The 18,958-nt window shown below is 33.6% G+C and overlaps 1 protein-coding gene across 6 annotated transcripts in view; it reads right to left on the reverse strand.

The window, feature by feature from the left end:
- Window positions 1–18,958, reverse strand: part of LOC129756924 (four and a half LIM domains protein 2) — a 495,033-nt gene that overhangs the window by 18,227 nt on the left and 457,848 nt on the right. The window contains exon 1 of one of the 6 annotated variants that reach the window (XM_055753991.1): window positions 13,170–13,759. The exons of the other annotated variants lie outside the window; for them this stretch is intronic. Within the exon in view, the coding sequence (XP_055609966.1) occupies window positions 13,170–13,386 (217 nt within the window). The 5' untranslated portion in view covers window positions 13,387–13,759. Of the gene's footprint in view, window positions 1–13,169; window positions 13,760–18,958 lie in introns of those variants that run through there. 6 annotated transcript variants of the gene reach the window in all.

Below are 18,958 nucleotides of genomic sequence, written 5' to 3' on the forward strand. Positions count from 1 at the left end.
TAGGAGCTGAATACGAGTCAAGATCACAATCAGAATCAACAGGCTGGAAGAAATATAAAATTCTTATTTTGTCACACCTCACCCCCACCCCCTTCGATCTTCCGAAAATCCCGAAGGAGGAATAAATAAAGTTTAAGGTTTATTTTATTGAAAAGTTTGATAAATTCTGTAGACTGTAGAAGATCGAAATTACATCGAGATTATTTTTAGTTTTCGAACTAAAATAACTCGATTTTTCGATTTTGTGAACTGTAGATCGTATGCAAGTTTGTTGCATACAAGCTTTAGTCCAATTTGTTCCAATTTATTTAAAATTGGTAATATTTTTGAAGAGCCCTCCCATCTCGTGATGTTTCAACTTCAAATGACAAAAGAAGGAGTTGAAATTTGTTCCGGCCTAAGATACAAAAAGGATGATTTAGAACACTAATTGGTAGAATTGCAATTGAAAACTATTTGGTTAAGGCACGAAATATTTCAATTGAGCCATTAAAGGGTTGGTTTATTTCCCAAATGCTCAATTTAAAACTTTAACAAGTTATCAATGATTTATGTGTTTGTTTGATGAATAAATTAAGTATAAATGATAGATGCTTTCTATTCAAAAACTAACCTTAGGGGAGAATGGGGATACTTAATCCCCTTTTCTTATTTTTATCATATCTTTTTGAAAAAATTTTAGCAACTCGCCATCTTTTGCATTTCCTGACAGCGTGTAATTTCAAGTTTATATGCTCCAAAAATTGGAACGATAGATGGACCCGTAGATGAACAAGAAGCATTTTCGTGGAAGTAAAAAAATTGCGATATTTTTAAGTTGAGGGAGACTTGATCCTTTATTTAAGGAGACTTGATCCTCCATTTCGGGGAACCTAGTCCTTGAAAAAAATCAAACAAAATTTCAAAAAAGAATGTCAATTGACTATTTTAGTCATGTTTTTTATCATTTCACAATTTATAAATGTCAGGAGAGAAATTCCAAAACTATTCCAAAACTCAACCCTAGTGTCATTGCATGCTTTAAGGCGCTCATTTCAGCATTTAAGAGAAAATCAACTTTCTGAGCCCTTTTTGATAGACAATTATTGTATAAATATCAGTTATTGGATAAATAAACGTAATCTTTAATCAGCAATGATCACGATCTATTGAGAAGAAAAAAATACATTTTTGAACTTTAGGGAACAATTGAACCCATAATGAACATTTTTGAAAACTTTATCTGAAAAATGTTAAAAGTTTACCATTGTTCCGAAAATATGGAATTATGAAGTTTATATGACACTCTAACGATTTATGTATTGGAATATATATTTTGCTTTAATTTTTTTGTGTAAGAAACATTTTAAAGTGATAAAAAAAATCTTCAAGTCGCATTTTGTGAAATTTTTCAAACAAAGTTCAATAACTCGAAAGAATATTTAGTAAAGTTTTTTGAGTTTATAGCATAGTTGTTTTGCTCCATTCAGCAATTTTTTCTAGAACATTTGATCCTTGTAAGTCATTCCAGTTTCGAAATATTACAAAGGAATCAAGGATCCCCAGGGATCAAGTATCCTCATTCTCCCCTACTGTCTAAATCAAAATCTAGTTCAGAACTCAGAGGTTGTTAAAAGTTGAGTTTTGTTCACCTTTATGATGTTTGTGCATCTCTGCAACGCGATTTTGGTATCCCTTCAGTTATTACGCAACCATCAATAAGAAAACGAAAAAAAAAATTACCACTGAAATCCAATATTTCCAACAATGTGTAGCATATGAAAGATGGATTGATCCACTATTGATGGCTTTTCGAAAGCACCCGGAATCTCCCGGGCACATCGAATCTGAACTCAATCTTGGTGATACAAATAAACAGCTTGGCGTCTTTATTAGGACCACATCAGGAAACCGAAAGGAAGCAGCAGCACTTTCGTTTGCACAAATTACCTGGTGCATAAATCATTCACTTTAGATCCCACACTAAAGATGGCTGCTGCGGGAGGGCTGACCCAGCAGAGGCAGTGAGATTCAAGATTTGGTCTTGAATAAATTGTACGTATCTCCTGTTTCCTATCCCTAGTCTGACAGAAGTGCGCTGCCGATTGGCCTTTATGTCGCGGCAGGTCATAAATTATACGGCCTTTCGTTCCGTTTTGACCAGTTATAGCACTCTCTAGACGAGACTAGTTGCGGTGACTAGAAAAGCCATCCTCGACGGACATTTGCCAAGCCCGCCCACGCGAAATTGCACCAATAAAAGCTAGCTCGCGCCATACGTAGAGCTACCGAACTGCATAAAATTCGTCACCATCTTGGGTCAACGATCGATCCCGCCAAACCACAACCCTTAATTATATCGAGACTGTGCGGTTCGAGTGCCCTTATTGTATCATTAACATGCCATCGCGGTTCACGGTTTGGCTTGATGAAACGACCGATATTGCCGGCATGTTGGGAATAAATCAAATCCACCATTCGACAGCCATTCATTCATTGCAGCCGGCGCGGTGAAGTCAATCTCTTGAAGTCAATTCATTCCAATGAACGTCGAAAGAGAATTTCGAACCATCTTTGGAAACTCCTTAAGCCCGAGTGACCCATGAATCATCATCATCGGCTTCAGCGCTTCTCTGTCATCAATGGGCGCAGAAAATTGCACATGGCAGGCGCCCGCTGAGCAGTTGACGTTGCTCCGTTGCGTTGTAGGTCAAGTCCGAGGGTAATAAAATCTACCAGTTTAGTAGTTTTGCACCAATAGATTAGAGCCGGATGGAGAGAAACTTTCAACTAGAGACGGAACAGTTAGAAAACGAGAAAGAAACCACCCTGACTTAAGTGGCTTATAGCTAGTCGAGTTTTAATGGATTTCGCGAGATTAGCCATTTCTTTCAATTAAGCGCACAAACACGTGGCCACTACACTCGGTTTCCGGCAATATTGAGTGGCGTATCAACAACAACTACTCAGAAACCGAATCGCTTGATTGGAACCTATCAGGCATCGAAGTATAAAGTATTGCGTGGTGTCAACAAAGACGTCAGCTGGACTAAGAAATGAGCAGGGAACGCCTTTTATTGATTTGTGGATTACAGAATCAAGTCAACATTAGAATTTGCTTGGCTTGACTATAAGCTTGATTGACTACTCACATCCACATCCACTACAATGTTAAATAAAATGTTTGACTACTGAATGATTGGTGTTCGTAATTTTTTTTTGCTGTATAAATTTTTAATTAAAAACTGAAGCTTTCTCTTTGATCATCAATAAGGGCGCCGGCCACGTCCTGGTAATCAATAGTCACATTTGCATCCAAGTAAAACATTTTTTTTTGTTGCAAGTATGAGCGAAAGGATCTCGATCAGAAGAGAAAAACAAAATTATATCAGTATGAGGTGTTATTATATTCAAATTTTTCATATCAAATGAGATATAATTAGGTACTCGTAGGATGTTAAATATCTCAAATTATAACAAAAAGTCCATGCAAGAATAATTAAATTATATCACCCCTAGATAGCATTATATCAAGATTATAACTAAATCAGACAGGATTTAGAACACAAAAAATACAAAAATATGATTTTTACATACAAAGTAGTATGCAATTTGTGTCTTTTCTATTAAAACTTTCATGCGTTGTTTCCAACTGGAACAATTCTTCAAAATTTTGGGATACAGCCAGGAGATTTGAACCTCGACCTTCAGGTAGAGAGGCACGTACGCTACCACAGAACCATGCCTGATTCATAGGAATGAGAGCTTCAGAATTCCAATAAAAGTTTTCAAGGCAGGAAAATTGAGGCGGAAAAAAACCACAGATTATATCAAACGAGATATAATTTTTTTTCGAAACGACCAACGTAAAGATTTTGAAATCAATGTTACATCTGAATAAGATAAATATCTGGGCTTGTGATATAGCTCAGTTGGCAAGTCAGCTGCTTCCTGAGCCGATGTCTGCGAATTCGAGCCCAAGAGTAAATCCCGAACACACGCCTATAATCGCCTATAATCGAAATATATATAAAAAATAATAAAATCTCGTTGAGGTGGGTTTGACTAACAATTTTGTTATGCTTTCCTGATCGGGATATAATTAGGAAACACTTATACCTTTGACTAGTGCGATCATCTAAGACTAATAACTTTCTTCCACAATCTCCTGTTGATTCCTGTTAAACTCTAAGTGTTACAGTTTAATATTTGATCTATTATTCTAATCCTGTTATGTCCTAGAACATTTTCTAAAAATTTAAACATGTCAGTCAACACCTGAATTCACTTGAAAGCATACGTTTACGGTTAAAAACGGAAGCATTATTTATATTAAAAATTTGTGAACAATTGTAATTTTCTTTTAAATTTCAGAGAAATTTAAAAGATCTCCAAGAACGTCATTTGAGTGTGAAGATTAAATCGGCATTAAGTGAAGTTAGATTGTAAACAAAATTGTCATGCGCTTGAGTGATAACGGTATCTTATCCATCACATTATCTGTGCAGCAAGCTACAAAGTATAAAGTGCATCGCTGATAACAATCTGGTGTTTTTTTTCTGTGCAATTAATGTAGAGAATCTATTGAGAAGTCAAAACCTACATCCAGGAAAAAGCTTAAAGTCGCTGTTTTATAGTTTTTTTTTATTTACAGAGAAAGTCGTTATAACGCATTCAAAGTTGCTAAAACTATAAAAAATACAAACTCCTTGGTTTAATGGTACAAAAATTGTCCAAAAATTTCCTTTTTTTTTAACAAGGTAAGCATTTTCCAATACTAAGTTTCTGCAAAAGACTTATGTTAAAGGACTTGCAAAAGGCTTGAGCTGTTGTGCTATTACCTAGTTAGGTTGGAACAAATATCAATTTCTTCTTTTGTCACCCCCCCCCCCCCTTCGAAATTTCCAAAATCCCAAAGGGGGGAATAAATAAAGTTTGAAATATTTTAAGTAAACTTCAAATAAAAATTCAAATATCCGAAAGATTACAAGACCATGATCCAAATTTTGGAAGATGGAAGTTAGTTCACATTTTGTATTCTTGATTTTAATTAATTTTTCGATATAAAAATACTTGATTCATAGGTTTTATGCAATAATATAATGCGTATTTTGGTTGCATACAAGCTTTCGTGCAATTTATTCCAATTTATTTGTTTTTCGCTTTATTTTTTATTGTCCCCCCTCCCCCCCCCCCCTCGCGATGTTCCAACTCCGAGTGACAAAAGAAGGATTTGAAATTTGTTCCGGCCTTATTATTACAACAAATTTCTCGATAGGAAAAAGTATAAAAGAAAAGTAAAGATGAATGGAAAAATGACAATTTTAGTTTTGTTATTATAGATCAAATATTGTCCACACCAGAAAAAAAATATTTTAGATTAACTTAACCGATTTAAAACTGATGGGCAATATTTGCTCTTGTTAGCCCTTTTTAGTCCTTCAAAATGAAAGGAGCAATATTTCTTTCATTATTGATTTAATATCATTTTTTTGTATGGTAAAAAAAAAATTTCTTTATTAAGGGGGGGGGGTAGGGTCTAACACTTTAAAAAAATCGATTTTTTTATTTTTCTATTTTCTTATTGTAAAACATTTCAAGAATGTTGTGTCAAATTTTCAAGTCGATTGAAGCAAAACTGTAGAAGTTATAGGCCTTTATCTCCTCCTATCTAATACTGCAAGAAAGCAAGAGCAGAAATTTCAAACGCGTTTTTCTCGAAAGCACATTTTTAAAGTCCGTGGACATCGTCATTTGAAAACTACTTATCCGATTCTTTTCAAATTTGGATCATACTTTCTACATATAAAATACCAGACCCCAACGTTTTTCTTTTTTGATTTTTTTACTTTGGGGAGATTTTACAGGTGAAAAATGGCGGATTTTTAAGTGAAAAATCGTAATTTTTACTTCAAACAGCCACAAAAATTTCATAAAAATATTTTTAAGTTAAATAAAAACGTTGGGGTCCAGAAAAACATCTATTAAAAATATTTTGCTCTGATTTTTTGACTTCAGATGATTCTGTGCTGAGATACAGTGTCCACCGCAAATCCTGTTTTCTAAAAGGCATCCTCGAAAGTGCTCCGTCACCGGCTCATTTTTCAATATTTTTCTACGAAAAAATTACTAAATGTTCTTTTAACAATGTATTGTATAATGCAAAAAATTTGAATACATTTGTTTGAACGATAGCTCTAGAAAAAAATCGTGAAAATGGAGTTTTTTTTATACCCGTTAGACCCTACCCCCCCCTTAACATAAACCTTCGACCAAAGCTGTTGTTTCAAATAGTTATTCAAATAGTCACTTAATCCAAGACAAAGTGAAAAACAAAAACAAAGTCACTCAATTCCACCATAACAGTCTTAGGCCACGTTATCGGCATCAAACATAATTAATCATATTCCATTAGTTCCTCTTTCTCAAATCGTGAATCGGAAATTAACAAAGATTATTGTTATTTTTTTTACAGTCAAAACACGAGTTTTTGTAAAGTTTTTTTTGTTAAATGTCAATCATTTATTTTTTTTTTACTTGAGTTCACTATGTACTTTGAAAACTAGATTTCAAAAAGAATTATTGAAGGATTTCTGTAAGTTGATTTTTCCAACAATAAACAGGAAGATCAAAAGTTCCTTTTGGTTTGAAAATCAATGCAAGGAGCACATCGTAACAAAAATATTGGGGCCAATAGAAACTTTCTTAATATTTTTTTATGCTCAGTATGGTTTTTCTCCTAGGGTAATATTTTATTTACTCTTCTCGTACCTATGAATCAACAAAAGTTTATAAATCTATTTTATGCTTGTCAAAATTTTATTGAAAATACTTCTAAGTTGCAAAGAATAGGTAGTAATGATCATTAATTCTTAAAACTTAAACTTGCCGTGACAGATCAGTGAATTGAAAACAAATAAGCACCAAATATTTAGCATACCTAAAATTTAACAATTTCCTACATAAACGACTGGCATTTATTAATCTGGTAAAGCTATTTTGATGATAAAAACACAGCTCAAAAAAATAAATATTCAATAAATATTAATAAATATTCAATATTCAGTATACTTTTGAAATTGTTCGTGAAAGAGCAAAGATGAGCGCATTTCTTCATAGCCTATGGTAGTGAATTTAGTTATAAATGATTACTTTGAAAATACCTTTTTTTCGAGATTTATAACCTTTTTGTCTTAGCTTGTATCAATTTACGGTTGTCAATGAACTTTTTAACTGTCACAAAAAATTGCATTATAAAAACTTTTGACTTTTTGAGAATCGTGAAAAAGGGAGGATGGCAAAATACAAAGAGCGGGCGCGTCAATATAAAAATTTGAGTATTTGTATAACAGACCATAGCGGATTATTTGATCAAGTGTGGTCAATTTCGGATAAATTTTTTTTTCGCTCTGCCCATTTGAATAAAATGACCTATTGATATTTATATCAAATTACTCTTTGGAGCCACTATTAATAGAGCGAAAGTTATCTATATATACATACGCAGTAGGCTATCAGTTGAAAATTCAAAAAAATTTGTGAGTGAGAGTTTACAAACGCTCTTACTCAGCTTACACCCTTTAATCCTAATCCGCTCTTGAATTCGCATTCAAATAAAAAAAATCTTCTGGGACCCCTATTGAATTCATGAAATCTTTAATTTCACATCATTCCTTTTTATGGACGCTTCCTGAAAGCCCAGGCACTCCTTGCTTGGAATCGCTATATCTCTCTTGTTTCTCAACCGATTTGTGGCAAATTTATAGTTTTAGAAACCTCGCAACGTAACTCAAATAAGTTTACCACACATGTTATTCAAAATCTAAGAAAAATGAACCAAAAAAACACGCTTCGAAAAAAGACTCTAGGTTAGGGATAAGCAACATGCGGCCTTAGATACACTTTTTTGCGAGGCTTTTCTCAAACTCAATTTATTTATTGACTTTTTAAGATAGATTATCTGCTATCGTGAATTAATTAATCGACTATTTATTTTATCGATTCAAAATCTATCGCGGCGATAAACAAAAATCCGATACGGCCATTGTCAATGATCATGAAACACTAGTACATACAGCTTGTTTGCAGTTGCATTTGTCTCAAAATAACTCCGATTGGTAGATGTTTTTTCCTTGCATTTAAATAATTTTTTTTAATTCTTGAAGCTATTAGGATATATTGACAGTTCATTACGAAGACTATCTTTTCGAAAGGCCTCAGCCCTAACCTCAAAACAAGAAAGAAACGATTAATTTTGTCAAAAGGACGCACCTGAACAACAATTTCTCTAAGACAAAATTGATGTTTTCGCCTGTTTTGAATATGAATGCTGCTTGGTGAAGTCAGGTAAAATGATTTTTCAATTTTCGCACTGATTTAAAAAAACTTCAAACAATACCAGGCTTAGAAATTTCACATTGACGTTTATACATGAGGTTGAAAATCTGCAAATTTCCAATCAAATGTTGGTAGTTGAAAAGTGAAATAAATTTTTCGAGAAATACAAAACGATCAAATTCTAATTCTTGTCATAACAACTCTGGCAACTCTGATGAGGCCAAATCCAAATCAAGCTTCGAGGTTATGGCTGAGGCCAACCAGTCACCCATGAAACCGACCGTATATTGTAACCTTATAAGTGTAATATTGTGCATTAATGAAGTTTTTTTTTTTTTCAAATTTCCTAATTTTTAACAATAATTTTCAAATAAAAATTCCATTAAAGTAGATAACAGTCGATCTCAGGCATTTCTACGTACAGCTGTGAAGTGATTTTTCCACATTTCAAGTTAAAATAAAGATGTGTTATAAAAAAGCTTAGCAGATTTTTTGTTTCTGAAAAATTAATATTGCATCAAATTCAGCAAAAGGCTAGTTCTGTTAGCACTCAAATACTGACAAAAAAAATCAAACCATTGGTAGGCGAAACACTTCCGCTTTTGAATATTGATGGATATGACTCTACTTCTTCAATTATCAAGCCTAGATGAACGATCTCAGATTTTTTATCGACATGATTCAGCATCAAAGTCGCCTTCAAAAATTCTTAGTCCGTTGCAAAACAATATCTGTAACTATGTGATTATATTTGTAAATTTTTTGGTGGATATATTTGACGCTATTTCCGTTAAGTTTATCCACAAAAACATATCGATATCGATAAATTGAGTCATTTCACTTGAAAATTAGCAATTCCCAATACCATTGGCATAAGATTTTCATAAATGAGCCTAAGAGATCCTATCTTAGTGCTATCTTAGAGTTGAGAAATTCTAATCAATGAAATCGTAAGAAAAATTCTTGAGCCATGAATGCACTGTAACTTGACTGTAGCTTGAAAAAGTGTTAAATTGTGGAGTTTTCTGTGATTTCGACAACCTCGGAAACAAATGTTTTTATACGGATTGTAAATTGAAAACAAGTTTTTATCGGTTCTAGGAAAAAGAAAGTAAGACTTCAAAAAATACGCACAGATAAAAGAAATTTTAATCAATTTATTTCAGTAACGATTCAACGTTCAACACTGAAAAGAATGAAAAAAAAACTTTCAAATGAATTTAAATCAGGCCTTAAAAATTAAGGTTTTAAATTGAGAAAAAGTAAATCAAATTCTGTGTCTGTATGCAAAATTGAATTAAGCTTTTTTTTTGTTTTTAGGAAAATGCTGAGAAAATTTTTTTTCATTGATTTTGAACCTATCACAAAGTTGGAATTTTTATATTCAATGGTTATTAAAGTACGCTTGTTAAATTTGGTAAAAACGATTTAGAATTTTTGTAATCTTACAACGGCCGAAGATCGCTAGGCCGAATGGGTTAATAAGCCGAAGGATGTTCGGCCGAATAGGACAATTGGCCGAAGGTTATTTGGCCGAATGGTCATTTGGCCAATTGGTCAATAGGCCTAATGATCATCAGGCCGAATGGATATAAAGCCGGATTCGACCATTCGTCTTTGTGACCGTTCGGCCTATCGTCCATTCGGCCTTAAGAACATTCGGCCTAATGACCATTTAGCCTAATGACCATTCGGCCGAACATCCTTTCGGCTGTTTGTACTTTCGGCCTAACAGCCTTCGGCTGAATAACCGTCGGCTAAAGAACCTATTCGGCCTTACGTCCATCGGCCGAATGATCTTCGTTTTAAAGATTTCATAAGAAAGTTTTTGAATTATTTTTGTTACAATTGTATGTAAAAATATTATTTACATTGATAAAGCTAAGTTCTTTTAGAAATGAGACAGTTACGAATGCATGCATTTCAAAAACCATTCGTTTGATCGATAGACTTTCTATGAAGGAAATTAAGGTACTCTTATGATGATTCATGAACAAAATTGAAAAAAATTATTTATCCTTTTTTGTAAGAAAAATTTCTACTCTTTTCTTGGAATCTCCCATCGGCCGGCGCACACTTTTTTTTATTCATGATATTGATCAGTTTTCCCAACTTTTACTTCGTCTAATCTGTATTCTAGGTGGCTGCATCCTCCTTCTTCAATTTCTGCTACTTTTCGGTTCAATACTTCTCTTATAAAAGAAACTAAGGGCAATTTAGTGGATACAACTGTTTCGAAATTAACAAAACTTGATTATTTTTGAACCACATAAAAGCGTTTTCAATGGAATTTCTGCAAGTAAAATCAGACAATAACGAAGTAAAACCATCATGAGATTAATATTTTAAGCTGTGTCCATGCGTCTTCATCCCGAGAGATCCGATCCTACTCCAGATGTTTCCGATGAAGATCGTAACACCCTAACCATTGACCATTCATTTTAAATCTTTTTAAGCTGTGCCATGCCGCTTCTTTTCCACCTCCATTTGGCGCAACTATAAATAATCCCTGGGAACCAAAGCGATGCCGGGTGGGATCTTTTCGCGAAGAATCCCGCGACAGAAGTGCCTTGTTTACCAAAACACGCGGTAAGATCTGTCAAAAAATTGTTTTTTGGAACCCAGTCTCGTCTTGAACTGGACCGGAATCCAAACTGCAACCGTAAAAAAAGCGAAGATTTTATTATTGTTCTCACTTTTTGAATTCGGAACGTTCGGAAATTTGATGTTTTTTGCGCTTCGCTACGGTTCCTCTTGAGAGGTCTTTTTTGTGAGGCACCTCAAACCCAGACAGGTTGCCAAGAGGATCACACACACAAGGTTTCCTGCGGAATCACCGCCATATTGGTAAATGATGGCTGCCACTGAAAAGCGTTGACGTTTCAAGTTGGTAATCTTGCGCTGGTTTTTTTTACGTCCCAGAAGCCTGCTTTTGATTGAAGTAAGAAGTGAGTTCTTCGAGAGTCTGCGAACTCTTAACTCAACCTGACCACGACGACGGGAGCGGACCAAAAGTGGTCATCGAAAGGCGGGTTGACTGTGCGTAGGCGTTCATCAGAATCGCGAGGTGTTTTTTTTTCGTCATCTGGGCTGTGGCCGTTCGTTGTGCGGAACAGATATTTATGGCCATCATTCGATGATGGGACATATTCCAATGGGTTCGGTAGTGTTTAAGAGGTACCTACACTTGTCCCCGGTCACCCGGAACGCGAATCATCGGAAGACGCGAAATGTCAAATATGACGGCTTCTCGCTGTTGTTTTAAAATGTATCCCGGTGCCCAAATTTGGAAGGCATCAATTTATTAATTGAGCTTATTAGTAAAAACATTTTGATGCCCTTTTGTGAAAATCCAAAACGGGGGAATTTTATTGACGACCTGACTGGAAACAAAACGTTCCTGGGAGAGATATGATTGTAAACAAACCACATTATGACGAAAAATGAAAACAAATAATTAGCCGTTAGCCATAGTTGGTTGGTGGATTCAAAATCGTTAAACGAATTGGCAAGACTTTACGAGAGAAAAAGTTTAACAAATTCAAATTCGGATATGAATTCTGAATTCTGACACTAAATTCTGAATCTGAATTCTGAATCTGAATTCTGAATCTGAATTCTGAATCTGAATTCTGAATCTGAATTCTGAATCTGAATTCTGAATCTGAATTCTGAATCTGAATTCTGAATCTGAATTCTGAATCTGAATTCTGAATCTGAATTCTGAATCTGAATTCTGAATCTGAATTCTGAATCTGAATTCTGAATCTGAATTCTGAAACTGAATTCTGAATCTGAATTCTGAATCTGAATTCTGAATCTGAATTCTGAATCTGAATTCTGAATCTGAATTCTGAATCTGAATTCTGAATCTGAATTCTGAATCTGAATTCTGAATCTGAATTCTGAATCTGAATTCTGAATCTGAATTCTGAATCTGAATCTGAATTCTGAATCTGAATTCTGAATCTGAATTCTGAATCTGAATTCTGAATCTGAATTCTGAATCTGAATTCTGAATCTGAATTCTGAATCTGAATTCTGAATCTGAATTCTGAATCTGAATTCTGAATCTGAATTCTGAATCTGAATTCTGAATCTGAATTCTGAATCTGAATTCTGAATCTGAATTCTGAATTCTGAATCTGAATTCTGAATCTGAATTCTGAATCTGAATTCTGAATCTGAATTCTGAATCTGAATTCTGAATCTGAATTCTGAATCTGAATTCTGAATCTGAATTCTGAATCTGAATTCTGAATCTGAATTCTGAATCTGAATTCTGAATCTGAATTCTGAATCTGAATTCTGAATCTGAATTCTGAATCTGAATTCTGAATCTGAATTCTGAATCTGAATTCTGAATCTGAATTCTGAATCTGAATTCTGAGTCTGAATTCTGAATCTGAATTCTGAATCTGAATTCTGAATCTGAATTTTGAATCTGAATTCTGAATCTGAATTCTGAATTTGAATTCTTAAGATAAGTTTACCACCGTTAATTAATTTTTGTAAATTTATTTTTCGGCATATCGGTGAAAGTTATATTCTTGAAGAAAGAATATCAGAACTGAAAATTGATAAAGATGGTTAGAGAAGTGAGGAGAAAATTTACAGATTTTGAAAAGAGCGAAAGAGCATTTTTGCGAGGAAATCTTATTAACGTACATCATACTTTACCCCGCAACAACTCCTAAATAATGAAATGTTGCGGGGTAAAGTATGGTGTACGTTAAATGTTTTCGAAAATAAGTTTTTAAATAAGAAAATGTGACAAATTTCTTGTTTATAAAGCAACTTATGAAATATAAAAATCCTTTTTTTTTGTTTTTGTAAATTCCTTTAGAGTATACCTGGTGTCGTATCGCGTGGGTCCCCCAGCAGACATTCCATTCCCCGGTGACACCGGAAGCTGGCCTGCTCTTTGGCTGCCGTCGCTCCCGGAAGGAACATACTGAGCACCGCGATGTCCTCATTATTATCCCGTGCCCGTTTGATCCTTTCGCCGCCCACGGTTTTCGTTTTCAACCGCAACCGATCGAAATCCGTTGCCAAAATGTCGGTGGCCATGGTTTTTTTCTGAATTATTTTTTCTAACCCCACGCACTGAAACTTTCTTAGATTCAGATTCACCAAAGATCTTTCGATCGTTCCGATATTCAAATCACTTTCCAATTTTCAATTACAAATTTCTCCACCCCGGGCAGATGATACACTTATTCACTCACGCACGCGGTGTTTATCTAATCTTATCCAATCTTGTTTTGGTACCGGAAAGCCAAATTACCGGCCACACGTTTCGAGGTGTCTTCGAAAGCTGCTTACGGAGCTTAAGATTCCAAAACAACCGCCCAAACGATCTTTGCGCGCGAGATGTAAAAGCTACAAAGATGACTGCCGAGGAGCACCGCGATGTAACCCAATCAAAAGTTCATTCATAACTGAGACCGGCCTGGAACGCTAGCGTTAGTGTTATGATGATGGCTCCGCGTGGTGTTGTTGCTCCACTACTCTATGGAGGTATAGAGTGAATGGCGAGAAATGTTTGGCTGTGATGTTGTTTTTTTTTGCGGTAGGTTGTTGTCTGTATAGTTGTTACCTATAAAGACCTGAAATTTTGCCTTTAAACACATCGTGGCTATTGTGCCCTGTTTGGTTTATTGTGTCTTCGGGCTGTGTACTGGACTGGGTCATTCGATAAATAACGTTTAATATTGGTTTTGGTAAAAAATATGTCTGTATTTGACAATGATTTTATATGGGACCCTAGCCAGTTTGAAAATAACAGAAGTTTTTTAAAAGAATGGAGCATTAAACTGAGTAAATTTTAAATCATTTTTCAATTTCTCAAGCCCTGGAATCTTAAAAACTTCGTTTTTGTTTATAATCACATCCATGGTTTTTTTGCAAAATTTTGAAATAAAGTTGACATGAGTAAATTTGAACTTTTAAGTTAGTATGGAAAAATTGAATATTTTGTTCTGAAAACAATATCTTTTTTTGTTTGTTTTTGTGGTGAACCAAGACTGATAATGCGTTTTGTGCTTATTTATAAATTTTTCAAAGGAAATTTTCCGTTGAACAACTTTGTCAAAGAACATAACTTCGTATCTTATGAGGCAAAAAATTTATTGGCTGATGAATGTATGTCTTTTCGCATTGAAGAACAATCAATTCAACTGGCATCACTGCCATTGCCTAGCATACTACTTTGAACTTACTGTTTGAATTTTCGAAGATTTTTCAATAAAATATCGTGACATTTATTTATTTTCCCCATCGGGATTTTCAGAAAAATCGATGAGAGGGGTGACAAAAGATGAATTTGATATTTGTTCCGGCCTAATCAATTTTCCCATACACACTTAAAAGTTAAAATTAACTCATGTAAACGATACTTGATAAAATCTGCAAAAAATCATGGATAAGTTTTTAACCAAAACGAAGGTTTTAAGACCCCAGAGTTTGAGAAATTCCAAAATGACCTCAAATCGACTCAGTCTTATAGAGCATTTCATTATGCCAAAATTTCCCTGAGTACTTCATGGAATTTCATGGAAATACATATACATAGATACTGTGTTCGGTCGGATTTAGTCTTTTCATTGCAATGGAGCATCAAGTTATGTCAATGCGTTTTGGCGTTGAAAGTAGATAAAAAATCACGTGAAAAATTGTTCGTATTGTGGTACATCTGATTTGAGAGGATATTCAAAGGAATGTGTAATCTATTCATTTTGTATGTCAAAACATATTTGTAGAATTTTTACCTACTTTATGCAATATAATTATTAAAAATAGTTAAAAATGTTGGATTCTTTTCCACTGTTAAAATCTAAAATTATTAGTTTTACTTTAATTTGATGTAAATTTTTGATGGACGAATACAAAACGTGTGCATCGCTCAAAAGTCATGGCACTGCTGGAGTTGTGCAGTATTTTTGTTTTGTAACATTTAATTTGTATTTTTGTATTGGATTTTGTATTTGTTCTTCCATTTTTTACAGTGGGAGATCTCTTCCAAGTTTATAAATCATTTCGTAATGTAACAACTCTAAGGTGTTCCAACTTTCATGTCACTTAAATAATTGTTCAAACATTGTTGAAAGAAACATAGATTTTGTAGATTCAAATACGCCAATTATATTATTATGCCAAAAGTTGCTTGTAACCCAAATTTGATGAACTTTAAAGGGAAATTTGGTAAGATTTCTTCTTCTTCTTCTTCTTCTTCTTCTTCTTCTTCTTACAACAACATTGCCAAAACACGTAGGCATCCTGGCAGGGCCGGATTAAGCCATCGGGGGGCCCGGGGCAATTTATCTCGGGGGGCCCCTATAATTCGATTTTTTTTCAAATGCTACCCAGAAAATACAAAAGCTTTTAAACGTGTTAAAAAACTGGAGATGAGTTCAGTATACTATCTTCAAATAGCCATGTTGTCTGCGTAGAAAATAGCTTCTAGTATCTTCAAATAAAAATTGTTAATCAATCACGTGCAAACATTGCGGAAGAATTTAGAAATTTCTTAGAAATGAAAACTCTAATTTAAGATGGAAAATGCTAAATTTATTTCTTTTTTTTTTAAACCCTTATCATTAACTAAAATTCTCTAATTTTAAAAAATGACCGGATAGATATTTTAAATGATTTTCATATAATCATTGATCGTTTGGTTTGTGCTAATTCGAGAAATATTTACCTAGGAACAATAAGGAAGAATCTTGAAGATTTGAAACATAAAAAATAAAATTAAAAAAAAAATAAACAAAATAACTAAATCCATAATCCATAGAGATACAGATATAAGAGTTTAGGAATTCAAAACTTTAAATCACGTTTCATTCAGAACCAAAATACAGTGTCCCAAATCTAAATCATAATTTCAAATCAAGTGTTAAGAAACAAAATATGAATTAAATTTAGAAAATAGAGATACTAAGTTACTATCAGAGAAAAATCAGAAATTGCACCAAATTTGAATTTCAATTTTATGTCTTTGAAACACAAAAAAAATCTTTTCATGATATGTTTTTGAATATGATTCTCATCAGATAAATTTATTTTTATTATAAATTGTTATTCTAAATGGGACGAAAATTTCATTCGATGCCCTCAAAGCCAAAGGGGTATTTGTGCAAAAATGATCTTTTGAAAAAAAATTGAGAATAAAGATTAAATGTTTAAAACTGATTGTGTTATTATTGAAAAAAAAATCAGACACGAAATCCAAATGAGTTAAGTACGCTAAACTAAGGTTGCCAGAATGCTCGGTAATTTCCGGGTTTGCCCAGTATTTTCCGGGATGCCCAGAGATTTAACAAAAAAATTGACAAAAGTCCGGTCCCGCCCGGTTGTCCGGATTTCATTCACATTATTTGCCAAAGAAAACAGAGAAAATCATATTATGTTGTGTTGTCAATCAATCAACCCAAACGGAATGTTTTGAGCAAGTTTTATAAAATTAATAATGAAAAGTTTTTTTTGAAAGCTTAAATACGATTTAAATACGATGCTGATGAAAAAAAATCCAGTTTTTTTTCTCGATTTGTGTACTTCCTGGGTCGACATTTTGGTTTCAAATGTCCGGATTTTTATCTAAAATAGCCCGGATTTGTTCGGCCCGGGTAAACAAAAATCCTGAATTTTCAAAATCCAGAAACATGATGAAACTGAACTTCAGTAACTGAAGAAACAACACAAGACTTGAAAATCCCAACAAGTTGGATCTGGAAAAGATCATAGAAATATTCATTTTAAGAAAATCACTCAATCGTTTTTATGATAATTTGAGAATGATAATTTGAAAAATGATCTGCTGAATTTAGGATATTCACTTCAGTAGATGATAAAATTTTGGTTAAATCAGTTGAAAATGTTCCAGTACAAATTTCAAGTCTAAGACAGTAATTGATATGAAAATTCAATAAAGAAACCCTGTACTGTCGATTGGGCCAATTAACCAACTACAAAGATTTAAAAAGATTATACTTTCGAAAATAGGAAGGGAAAAGGGTTAAGAATTTATAAACCAATGAAAATTTCAATAATAATTATTGAAAGGTGGAAAGTTATTATTATACGCGATATTAACATGGATACTGCCCGGGTAAAATTCTGAAATGTTTATCATAAAGCGAAATGAGCTGTTATTTAGTGAAATCCATTTTAGAAATCCATAACTTGGAAACTTAACATAACACAAACATTATTTTTGTGCAAGACGTTCGAATGTAATGAAAATGTGTAAAATTTTACCTGTCTGTACAGAATATCGTAACTGATTAAAGTAATGTTAAAACTTTTTTTTTCCATCGGGGGGCCCCCCTTAGTTGGGGGGCCCGGGGCAATTGCCCCTTTTGCCCCCCCTTTAATCCGGCCTTGCATCCTGGAAAATGGAAGACTTGCGTCTTTCATTTTTCTTTTCAGCGTAGGTATTATCTGTTACATATTCCTTTGCATTGCAGATATTACTATGGCCAGGCCAACCATGTGATGAAAACCGCGAAAGATACAGGATACAAGGGAGGAATAAAGCGTGGAGATCCCTACCAAACGCTCCATATGATATTTTGAATATGGAAATACCTAAATATGAACTTATGTCATTTGGGAAAGTATATATGGAACATTGATACATTAAATGCTGTTAAGGAATTAGGAAATTACGATACTCACCAACATTATACTCACAGCAATAATAAATAGAATATAGAATATTACAATAAGGTTGCTGTAGATCACCTATTTTTCCCTCGTATCTTTCCGTCTACTCTGTGGGAATATGAGGGGCAGGGAAATTTGGTAAGATTTTTTAAAGCATTTTTTGTGTTAGTTTTGCGTTGATTTCCTCCCTTCGTTGGGGGAGAAGTAATACAAAAAATTGTCACATATTTTCAAAAATTGACCAATAAAAGAAACTTTAATATCTAGTGCAAAACCGTTCATTTTGAAAGAGTGAGGGGAAGGGTGCTGCACCGCTCTTCGCCTTCAACTTGATCTCATTGAACCAAGTCAAAATTAAAGAAGGAATTAAAACTGTTAACCTATTTTCTGTACAAGCTTATTTCGATATACTTTGCTATAACTTCAATCTACGAATAATTTTGCTTGCGAAAAATGCTGATAAAACGATGATTATCGTATATTTTACTGATTTAATTTTGCAACTAACCGCTTACTTTAGGTTAGAAAAAGCAAATACATATTTAAGTTAAGTTTCTGATAAAAATTGCTGTAAATTTAAAATTGACTTTAAAACTTCGATATGTTTTTATTGTTCTGGTACAGTATAGTGTTGTTTCCATCAATTCTGCAATCATTTCTCATTGTAAATTGTCGTCGAAGAATTTCATTTCTAAATCTGAATTAAATTCTGAAATTAAATAATGATATTTGATTCAGAACGCTGAACCTTTGAAACTCAAATTCATTGTTCTCATTCTTAATTTTTAACTTTTTTATGAAATTATGAAACGAATAAAATGACACTTTAACCCTTCGTTTCAAATTTGCAACAAAAAAGTATGAGTTAAGTGTTTTTTTTTTAATTTTTCAAGCGATTTTAAGGTAATAACAAAACAGAACAGTGCCTAAACTTAAAAAAAAAACTAAATATTTAGTTTATCACCCTCTAGTTTTG

The sequence above is a fragment of the Uranotaenia lowii genome, chromosome 3 (assembly GCF_029784155.1).
Source record: "Uranotaenia lowii strain MFRU-FL chromosome 3, ASM2978415v1, whole genome shotgun sequence".
Taxonomy (NCBI): domain Eukaryota; kingdom Metazoa; phylum Arthropoda; class Insecta; order Diptera; family Culicidae; genus Uranotaenia; species Uranotaenia lowii.